Source organism: Phragmites australis, chromosome 15 (genome assembly GCF_958298935.1).
Source record: "Phragmites australis chromosome 15, lpPhrAust1.1, whole genome shotgun sequence".
Classification (NCBI taxonomy): Eukaryota; Viridiplantae; Streptophyta; class Magnoliopsida; order Poales; family Poaceae; genus Phragmites; species Phragmites australis.
Window position 1 is genome coordinate 18,340,916 of NC_084935.1, and position 11,166 is coordinate 18,352,081.

The window sequence follows — 11,166 nt, forward strand, 5'->3', positions numbered from 1 at the left end:
AATTTCCATGAGGCTATGTTTGGAAGCAAGGAGACAAAATCCCAAGGAAGGAGATCCCTTAGGGGGTTTTAAGGGCATTTCATTTCCCCAGGGGGATATTCCCACATGAGTTTTCATTCCCTACGACTGTTTGGGAACCAAGGGGATGGAAATCCCGAGGAACAAAAATTATCTCAAAAATAAAAAATGATCAAGAAAAATCAATAATATGATAAACTCATTACGCATCTATCTCATACATCACAAGATCACAAAAACAAGCACAAAGAGCATGAAATTAATAGCCCAAGTACAAAGATTGAACATAATTTGACATCCAACATAATTCCAAGTGTCTAATAGCCCATGTTCAGTGTCTTGTGCATAGCATCTGGAATATTTTTCAGAATGGAGAACACAATGATGAGTTAAGAAACACAACAATGGGATACGAAACACAACAACAGGATACGAAACACATGCAGTGGGTGTTTCTTGTCCCTGCTCCGATGCAGCCAGACAGAGACATGAGGAAGACGATAGCGCCGATACCAATGAACAGATAAATAAACCTACAAGAAGCAGAGGTGATTCGATGTCAAACACGGTCGTCTTGGTAGTAAAATAAACAAAGTCCATGGTTCCAGTTGGAATGAATCTAATTCAAAGAGCCAACTGGTTGTGTTTCCTAGTAATATCAAAGAGCACAGGTGTGATCAAAATATAGTTCAGTAATGCGGCAATCTTAGAAATGTCAGGTATAAAAGTTTCAGTTTGCAAATAACAGTTACCCAATTTAGTGAAAATTTGTATTTGCTAGATACCTCAAATGTACTAATTCATCATGTCGCCAATATCAGAATATGTGATTAGTATCTTCAATATCCATGAAAGTAGACTAATGTATGTTTTGATATAAGCAGTCTAGCTCATCTCATGCATTGTTCTCCAGTTGATATAAATATATTTGTAAAGGCATTGGTATATTTCATATTGCAGAGCCTAGCAACTCCATTGCAAAGAGCTACCGAAGTACCTCCAATGTTCAACTAGATATTGATGCGTGAACAACATGAGGATTCTGACGACCCACCTCAAAAGAAAATTCCTACTTTGCTTACTTGAACTCTTGGAGGGAAAATATCTATGTAGAAGGATCATGAGATAACTGGGCATCAAAGTACATTCATCAGACAAATAAGAGACACATTCCATTCCATTTTCCCTCAAACTAAAACTTAACGATAGAAATGTCTTAGTTCTGACACTATTAATATGCATGACAGGAAACCCGTTGAAAAATCTAGAAAAGATCATACCATTCTATTGATGCTTTCATCTGGAGTTCACCGTTATAGGTTCATTGTAGATGGAGAAAGAAGATTTACAACCTCATGCAGACAAAATCTGGGAGGGTCTACACATATAGTAGCAGAGCTAGAAAAAGGCATCTCACTGGTAAGATATAGAAACCATGAAGTTATCTATATGCTATTTGAGAGTGACTTAATCTTTGGACATATCGCTGATATGAAGGATGCAATTATAAACAAGAGAGCCAAGAGAGTGTGCTACTCCAAAACAACATAACAAGCATAACTTTGAAAGGATCATATCTATGGAGTAATTTTCTTCTTCAACCAAATAGTCCGATTGTTGAACTACCTGGTGTGTATAGAAAACTATAGTTGAGTCTCATTGTCTCAATACAATATCTATCTTATTACAAAAGCAAGATTCAACCAGCATATTTCTTGCACACAACTACTATTCTTTAATAAAACCACTAAACAAGGCCAGTTAAAATTTAAACCATAATTGCCAAGCGTGCTATTAAAATAGAAGGAACAAGTCTCTAAGTGTAAGTTTTACTAACTAAACTAGTTATGTTTGTAGTAAGGCATGAGGCCCTAATTCAAACTTCTTGGCAAAAGTGAACACACACATCGTCATATGCAAGCAAGCTATCACACGCACGTGCCATGCCAGCACATATATATACCGCTAGGTAATCAACTCACCATTAACAACGCCGTAATCACAGGTAGGCTCAAGCTTGCTCACGCCCTGCCCACGAAAGAAAAAGAAGTAAGGATCAAAACGAACCAGCGAACACACTCCAATCACTAACAACAGTATCCCAATCTCTGCAATCTGCACAGATTGGAGAGAAGCAAGCATTAGGATATCAGGGTGTAGAGAAAGAGCGAAATTCCGTAGAAAAGAATTAAAATGAGCAACCCGTCCAAGAAGGTAACGGGGGCCAGCCACCCTACCAAGCAAAACAAAAAATCAACCCAGCCCCCAGACCCCCGACGGATCTCCACTCTACACTAGTGGCATGCGCGCCTGGGGGAGTAGACACATCGACGAGGGCAAGAAAGGGAGAACGAGAGGCGCGGTCACGCCATGAGGAGAATACCTGGATCTGGACCGAGGCACGCCTGGCGTGGAGGAAGAATGCGGCGGCGGGTGGAAGGCGATGCCGCCACTGGGCCATCAGAGGAGGGCAGATCAAACAAGGGCATAGAATCGGTGGGGGAAGGCTGAGAGCCAAAGTCGTCCCTTCGCGGTGGCCTTGGCGGTGGGGGTGGGAGGAAGAGGCGGCTGCAGGCATAAGAGGGAGGAGTGGATCGTAGGGCTACAGCCACGGAGGTGGAGACTGTGGCAGCGAAGGTGGTGGTGGTGATGGCAGAGGCTGAGGTGGAGGCAGACTGAAGTCATGAGTGAGCGTCGCGAGACGGGGAGGAGTCAACCATCTACAAAGGTGGGGCAGAAAATCCGTATAGGGACGACGTGAGTTGGATTGCAGATACCTGTCGAATGGGCTTCCAAATGCGTCTAGAAGCTGGCCCATTGATTGTTTCCGTGTAGGCTCGTTCCCTGAGAAAAGGCTAGGATCCTAGAGGGTTTGGGCCTTCCAAACATAGCATGACGAGGAAGACGTCCCCTGTCATGGCGTCCGCGAACGACGATCTTGATCTCCACGATGGACCCGTGGCCGCGGCTTGCGAAAGACATCGCGGAGGTCGGGTGCGTCGCGGTCACCTTCGCCCTTGCCGCGGACCCACCTGACGGCCACCGTCTCGCCCGTGTGGTGGTCGCGTGCCTTGACGACAACGCCGTAGGTGCCCTGAGCGAGCACCTCGAGCCTCTCGTAGTGGTAGATGCTCCCGAACGTGACCCGCACTCGCTTTTTGCCGACTGGCGCAGAGCAGACGCCGCCTCCGGGCGTAGGAGGCTTCCGGATCGCCGCCACTGCCACCGCCATGAGTAGAAGCACCGAGGCAGTGGAGAAGGGAAGTGGTGGCGTTAGGAAAAGATTCTTGGAAGGGACAGATTGTGCGGCGGCGGGGCAGTGGCCTCGTGAAATCTATAGCATTTGAAATCCGATTGAGATTCGCAGAGGGCCCTGTGCGCGTGGCGTGCATTTGAGGTTTCCGATTGACCTCTCGAACAGGCCTCGGCATTCGTCATGGATGAGCTCGCCGCCGATCCACCCCATGGATGTGTCGAAGAAGTCGGAGACGAGTTCGAGGAGTCAAGTTGGGGTTCTGATAACGAAAACGAACGACGGGAAATCAAGGGGAACTGGGGGGAATCCAACGGTAGAGCTTTTCAGTAATTATTTACTGTCGCTCGTAATTGGGTTGGTGACTGTTACAGTTGATGATTTCTTTGACGAGACTGGTTTTTACTGTATGTAGATTGGAAGATGCTGACGGTGCTTGATGGTTGTTTTAACTGAACGAGAAATCCGAGAAAAACTATATGGATTACTTGAATATATGGGTTTAACCGGGTAGCTTTTGTTTATGTTTCGAGGGTATTCTATTAGGCGTTGTCTGGAATTTGGGAAATTGAGAAATTCCCAGCGAGAACTAATCACATAGGAGAAACCATCCAATGAAACAATAAATCCTCTTTGCATTTGGATGAGTAAATTGGTTGGAATCCTCAACATCAAGAACTACAGGAATTCTATTCGCAAAATAATAATAAATAAATCCTTATCACCCTCCTTTGTACTCTCCCTAAGTTCCCTGGACTCAGCAGATGTTGCTGGTTGCAATAAAAAGACACCACTAGCACGCCAAGACTGCCGTGGTGCCGACGTCAATGGCATCGACACCCTCATGTCGTCGATGCTCGACTGTTGGAGACTGCAGTTGAATGTTGTAATATCTATCATAAAGAATATTCTTTACTTTCAGAACTTCTTTTCTGCATTCTGATTTCTCTAGTGTATATCAATTTACTTTCAGAACTAATGTATTATATTCCCTTGAATTCGAAAACTGAGAACGTTCAAAGACCAAAGTTGAAGGTCGCTTATGCTAATCTAATTGAACATAGCTTAAAGGCTCCAAATTAATTAATTAATTTTTTCTCGGAACATTTGAGGCCAAACTTTTTAATTTTAAAAGTAGTATCGCTTAATCAAATAAAATCCAATGCATTTAGGAAATACCAAGCCCAGCCACAGCCCAACTCCTTGTTCCCCATGCCGTAGCTTTCTGCTTCAAAGTTGGATTTGTGAACTCTTCTTGAAACATAACAGGCAGCAAAGCTGCCTATTATATATTAAAACATAGAAAGAGCCCAATGGACTAAAAGTACAAAGCGTAGTCAGGGCAGCGTCGGAGGCAAAAAAACCACCAAATAAAGCAAAAAAGCCCTAATCTTGCATAGAAAGCACCCTAAATGGTGCACCCCATGAAGGCCCAAATCTTGGCCATAGTCGAAGATGTGTTTCACAATTTTGGCTACTGGCTTCTCCCTATTGTCAAAGGTGCATATGTTTCTTTCTTTCCAAATTTTCCAGGTGACTAGCATGATGAGCAATTTTAGTGCTTTCCTTGATGAAGGGATACAAAGAGCTTGAGAAGTCCACTAACAGAGAACCGAGGAGCTTTGGGGCCTCGCTTCAAGGAGGATGAGCAGATGCTTTAGTTTTGTACCTAGTCTTCGCCAAACTTTCCTAGTGAAGGAGCACTCCACGATGAGGTGGACACAAGTTTCATTCGAATGCTTGCAAAGAGTGGAAATGGGGTTGCAGGGCCATCCCCTACGGGCAAGACGATCCACAGTCTAAAGCTTATTTTGGATGGCTAGCCATGCAAAAATTTTTTACATGGGTGACGCCCACGTCTTCCACATCAATTGGGTGAAGTTTGTACATATGAATCCCTTGAACATCATGGTGTATGCTGACCTAGCAGAGTAGGTCTCCTGGTCGGAGTATTTCCATATTATGGAATTAGGGATGTCTGGCTAAAGGTTTACTTCTCTAGTGATGCCCCAAAGCCAAATGAATTGTGCGATGTGGTCCTTTGAAGTATGCTGAAGGGTGGCCATACCAGCAATCCATGCTCTTTGAAGAGTTGCCTCATGAAGGGAGTATTGCTTAGCTCTGGAGATAGCAAAAAGTAGTGGCGTTCGGTCTTTTGGCCTGAGGCCCTTAGCCCAAGATGAATGCCAGAAGGAGATTTTCTCACCACACCCAATGAAGATTGATGTGGCAGGCGCTAAGAGCAGTCGGTCCGTGTTGTCAGACGAGATCCGCGTACCAACCTAGGCTTTCTAGGTCACTGCCTCACTCTTGCCAGAGCCGTTGTTGTCTGAGCGCATGGCCAAAGAAATCAAGATGGAGGACACCGAGGCCGCCAAGCAGTTTTGGTCCTTGCATTTGTCACCCATATTTGGTTTGCAGCTCGTCCAAAGGAATTAGGCAAGGGTTTTGATGGCTGGCAAGAAGTAAATTGATTGGGACGTCATCACAGCTTTCACATGGGCCAAGTGGCCCAGATGGGGGAGTTGGGGGGGGGGGGCATGTTCTTCCCCTTCCAAGAAGACATCTTCCCAATCACTTTGTCCACCATCGGTTGTAGGCTAGATGCTTTCAGTTAGCCAATAGTATGTGGTAGCCTGAGGTAAGTGATTAGAAACTTGGAGATGACCACCGGTAGATCTGAGAGGATCATAGACAGATCAATGTCATCAAATCGGATTGGGGCAAGTGATGTCTTGGTGAAGTTTGTCTCAAGCCCCATAGCCTTACTAAAGGAATGAAGAAAACTAGCAAGCATTGCCATGTCTTGAGCAGAGGGGGCTGTGAAGACCACCGTGTAATTGATGTACATGCATATGCACATCCTATCAATGTTGAAGCCCTCAACAAGCCAACTGATAAGCCCTGTCTGAGTGGCAAAGGTAAGCAACAGCTGAAGAGGGTCGATGGCCAAAGTGAATAACATGGGAAACAAAGGGTCCCCCTATCTAAGTCCCTTCCCATGCGCAATTGGCTCTTTGGAGATCCTGTTGAGGACTATTCTTGATGTAGCCACGAGAAGGATTGAGATGAGGTCTCTCAAGTTTTGCGAGTACCCCAACTTGGAGAGAAGCTCAAGAAGGTAATCCTAATGGACGAAGTCAAAAGCTTTGGAGATGTCCAGTTTGGAAAGGAGAGTAGGAGTGTTGCTCCTGTGCAAGGCCCTAGCCACGCTTCTAATAGTCATGTAATTGTCATGGATGCAGCGTTGTTTGATGAAAGTGCTCTAGCAATCGGAGACCATTGAGTCAAGGAGAGGCGTGATCCTGAGTGCTAGGATTTTGGACAACAACTTGGCGATTGAGTGAATAAGACTGATTGGTTTGAAATCAGTAATTACTTTAGCACTCAGTTTCTTTGGTAGGAGGACAATGTTCGCTGAGTTCAGAAGGTGAAGGCCATACAAGCAAAGGTCAAAGAAAGCCTTGATAGATTCAATAACATCTAATTTGATTATGTGCCAAAAAACCACAAAGAAGCACCCATTAAAGCAGTCTGGGCCTGGAGCCTTGTCCTGTGGTGATAGCTTGATGGTGGAGAGGATTTCCTCCTCTGTTGGAGGGTGATCAAGGAAGGATAGCTCGGGTTGGCGAATATTGAGGTGCTACCAGTTGATGTCAGTTTCTCTTGGCGGCGGTCTTGCCATAACTTGTTGGAAATGATGTTGGATCATGGAGGATTTATCCGCATATGAGGTGGCCCAACCATGAGCGGTACATACCCTCTGGATTTGGTTTCTCCCTCTATGTGCACTCACCATATTGTGAAAATATCTGGTATTGGCATCGCCTTGTTTAAGGAAGGTAATTCTCGATGCTTGACTCTTCCAAGAGCATTCGATAGCAGCAAGGGATAGAACTCTTATTTTGAGCTGTGCCCTAAGCACATCTTCCTAATTGGATAGCTGACGACTCTCCTGAGTAGTGTATAGGAGAAGAATGATCTCGAGCTCCATAATCGATTGAAGGTTGGCACCTGAAAGAAGGGATTTACTCTAACTGGAGAGACGAGTAGTTGTGTTTCAGAGCTTCTGGTTTAGAATGTGGTAAGGGTCATTGTGGCATGTGTTAGCTGCCCAAGTTGAGGTCACTGTGTCCATGAAGCTCGGCATACTGGTCCAGAAGTTTTCAAATTTAGAGGACCATGGCCGTTTAGGGCCGCTTTGGTTGGGGAGCAGTAAGGGGCAATGATCTGAGTGGGTGGAGGAGAGTGCTTGGAGGCCGTGTGAACTCAAGGTAGAGCATCCTATTTTGTGTCGCATAGGAACCTATCTAGCCTAACGAAGGTAGGCTTTCACCGGCCATTTGACAAAGTAAACTTTTAGTTTTGCAGATGGATGTCTCAAAGAAAGTAGTAGTTAATTGCACTGCTAAAAAGCCTCATGTGTCATAGTTGCAGGTTGTTGTTTTTATCTGCAACCTTGTAGATGATGTTGAAGTCTCCCATGACAAGCCATCTTGTCCCTAATGTTGGATGGATCCGCCTAAATTCGTGAAGAAAGAGTTCTTTTAGGGAATGCCTCGTAGGGCCACAGACTGAGGTAAGAAAGAAGGAAGTCCGACAAAGCTTAGTAGTGATGGTGGAAGTGATGTGAAAATTTCCCATGGAGATGTTGGAGACATCCACAAAATTCTTGTCCCAAAGGAGAAGAATCCCCCCTCAGCTAGGGGGAGCTTGAGGCGGGGTGGTGTGCGTAGCTAGATAGAGAAGTTCGTCCCACATATCACGCGGTTTGGTCATCTATTTCGTGAAGCTTGGTTTGTTGGAGTTTCTAGGAATTATGGCACTCTTATCTTGAAAATTAAACACTTTTGCTACTGAATTTTTGACACTTTGAACTCGAGATTTCTTGAACATTCGATAGTAATCCATAGCCTTCAACTCAAGTAGCGGTCGGCAAGTGAACGCTGGAGGGACGGGGATGGTCACTGGAGAGCACACAATGCTTAGCATAATGGGGAGTGCCCCTACTTGGGAGACGAAATATGGAGTTTACGATGCAAAACCTCATTGCCCTCACCGACGGTGGACGTAGCGTGGTGAGGCATCAGATCGGCAGCTGGGTGCTGCTAAAAGGGGGTGGTAGAGGAAGATGGGGTCTGGATTTAGGAATGAGAATGAATGGACACTTATTCATTTATGAAGATCACAATAGGGGGTTGGCAATGGATCACGAAAAAGGATGCTAAACAACATGCATATCAATCGCATATATTGCATATAAAACAGAGAATCACTACATGAAAAAAGCTCGTGGATGATAGGTCTTGCACCCATCATCTCGAACGCATCACTGATGACTGGTCATTGGTGATGGGTCACACCGTTACTCGTCACCTATGAGCATCTCCCATGTACTGGGATGACAGACATAAGTGATGGATAATTTCTTCACTCGTCACTTATGTTAGTCACGTATGTCCTAACATAAGTGACGGGTAATTTCTTAACCCATCACTTATATCCTAACTAAGTTACCCATCACTTATGTCTGTCACCCATGTGCTGGGAGAAATACATAAGTGATGGGTAAGATAGTTACCTATTACTTATATTTAATATAAATGACGGGTAACTAGGTTACCTGTCACTTATGTGTATGTTACCCTATGGAAATATCCTGTTTCCAGGCTGCATCCTGGAGCATAACTATGATTTAGTAGTCCTCTTCTCCCTACAAAAACAACAACACATCCAAATCTATATTGACAAACACGCATATAAGAACTCGCTTCATCACATAATCACAAAGGTTACAAAGTTCCAATCAATTCATTATAGAATCACAAATGTTATAAAGTTCCGATCGACTCATATTACATATATAAGACCTCATAACCTAGGGATTCTATAGTGGAACTCGTCGTGTGGGCTTATGACTTCAACCACCAAGAACTCTGCGATCCACCGTCGAATCTCCAAAAGTGTATTGTTGTTGAAAAAAAGAGCATCAAATTCTTGAATAATTTGACGCGTAACCAATGTCATGTTATCAATTAAACTAATTACTAAAATTAGTTACGAATAATCTTGTATTGAACTTACATAAGAGGATTTGATATCCTTCATGCGGAGTGTGAGGAGCATGTTTCACACAACATAGAATCCGCATGTGTTGCTTGGTGGTTGTTGGTGGTATTACTGTAAAGAAAATTTAGTGTTAGATAAAAAGGAAAAAAAAGAAGCAATAGAGAGCATTTGGTATTTTGTTAGGTAGCATTTACCTCGAACCTGGTCTTGTGTGCCAGTCTGTGACTGGCTTTCGCATCACAATAAGGTTGAGCTCGAATGTACTTGTCAAAAGCCCTACATAAGGATGGATCGATTAGAGAGCATTTGAATGTTAGAAAACTTAAATATGTAAACTAAGTCAGGCAGAACTTATGCGTCGAGCATGCCTTTTACATCGCTGTAATCATGCTATCCAGGTTTGCCTTTTCGTCCTACTGGTCTTGAGGAGTTGAGGTAGAACACCAAGTCCCACTTGAGGCAAATGACCAGTAAGATCCATGGCCACTGATGTTGTGGGTGCCCATCAGGTACTGCATTTTGGAATATTGTTGCATTGCCCTGACCACATGGTCCATGGCATAATCGGGGTGAAGTTGCATGACCGATATTGTAATGGCTTCAAGGTCAAAACATGCGATGGAATCCTTATTCTTCTTTATTTATTTCATCAAGTGTCTATAGATAAAAACATAGTTAGATTTAAGACTTAGTGCTATTAATTAATGAATATTCAATTTCAAGGGACTTACAATGTGAAGATCCGTAATAACGAAATGTCCAGGCCATCAAGGTTGAAGAGGTCGTATAAGTCATTGAAACCCACAATAAAGTAGTAGTCATCATTACTTAAGAGGTGTCGTCGTTTGTACTGTACAACTATGGATGTGGCATTGCTATCTCTAGAAGCCTGCATGTAGTAATTATGCAGGTCGGAACATGCCTGTCCTGCCCTTTGCTAGGCTATCTACTGTCATCATGGGCTTCCCATATTGAAATTTCGTGTTGGCACTAGTCCATGCTGCTCCAATGTCTATTGACTTCTTCGCTGGTACAATGGCCTTTGACATCTTTGACAGGTTCTTCTTATAGCCTTGCTTCTCAGCTCCCTTTTTCTTCTTCTTTGAGCTCCTTGGGGGCGATGGGATTGGTTCTGGAAGCCAGACTATCAAATGCGGAGGAGAAGGTAGTGAAGCCAGCTTCTCTGGAGTTGGAGAAGGTAGTGAAGCTGACTTCTCTGGAAGTGAGGGGCATGGCGCTGGTGCACTTGGAGCTCGTCCAGACTGGGATGCACTGGAGACAACAATGTCGCCCCTGTTTCATTGGATCCTTTGATGAAGAGCTTCTCCCTAAGTTGTGACTTCACATCATTGGGGGGGGGGAGCTCCAACACGTGATCGGTGGCTTTCTATGTACCATGTCCACCGTAACCATGGCATAGCCTGCACGTATCAGGACCGTATGTAAGATGTGGATGCCTGGAAGCACCTGACCTCTTGCAACCTCGATGTGATACCCACCAGGCCTAATTACATGGCTGCAGGGTATGGGCCCTTCTAGCAGGTCAATCATATCCGGCTCAGTCATGGCAGCAACTACTTGTTGATTGACCTCCTTGGAGGTGCAGCCACTCTTCCCTGTAGCTCTGGGGCTAGCTTCCGTTGGAATGGAAATATCTATTCCCTTTGCTGCAGCTGCTCTATGATATTTACGTAAACTTTCAGGGTGATATCCTGTGTCAATGCATCCACGTCCACTGCAAGACTCTTCCTTTTCTTATACATCCTGAGGTCTTTGGGAAAGTTGTATTTCCATCCCTAGGAACTTGGCACACCTTGCACTCATCC

General features: G+C 44.4%; 1 protein-coding gene across 13 annotated transcripts; it reads right to left on the reverse strand.

Moving 5' to 3' along the window:
* Positions 1–236: 236 nt before the first annotated feature.
* On the reverse strand, positions 237–2,762 carry LOC133891942 (uncharacterized). Of its 13 annotated transcripts, none has more exons than XR_009904324.1 (4): positions 2,402–2,761; positions 1,299–2,046; positions 1,073–1,147; positions 273–551 (listed from the first exon to the last, which is right to left on the reverse strand). XR_009904324.1 is itself a non-coding variant. In XM_062332658.1 (3 exons), the coding sequence occupies exons 1-3, from the start codon at positions 2,594–2,596 to the stop codon at positions 241–243; spliced, it is 639 nt and encodes a 212-aa protein (XP_062188642.1). In that variant the 5' UTR covers positions 2,597–2,759; the 3' UTR covers positions 237–240. The 13 variants fall into 13 exon arrangements, 3 of the variants coding, with proteins under 3 accessions (XP_062188642.1, XP_062188643.1, XP_062188645.1); XR_009904326.1 differs by lacking the exon at positions 1,073–1,147 and having other exon boundaries at positions 1,299–1,396; positions 2,001–2,046; positions 2,402–2,750; XM_062332658.1 differs by lacking the exon at positions 1,073–1,147 and having other exon boundaries at positions 237–551; positions 2,001–2,133; positions 2,402–2,759.
* Between the last annotated feature and the right edge of the window lie 8,404 nt (positions 2,763–11,166).

What these genes read in the sequence shown, in the direction of transcription:
- LOC133891942 (XM_062332658.1), bottom strand. Translation starts at nt 2,596, where the DNA reads ATGCCTGCAGCCGCCTCTTCCTCCCACCCCCACCGCCAAGGCCACCGC. An exon ending in GTGCCTCGGTCCAGATCCAG is followed by an intron (nt 2,134 to 2,401) that starts GTATTCTCCTCA and finishes CAATCTGTGCAG; the next exon opens with ATTGCAGAGATTGGGATACT. An exon ending in TGATTACGGCGTTGTTAATG is followed by an intron (nt 552 to 2,000) that starts GTGAGTTGATTA and finishes TGCTTCTTGTAG; the next exon opens with GTTTATTTATCTGTTCATTG.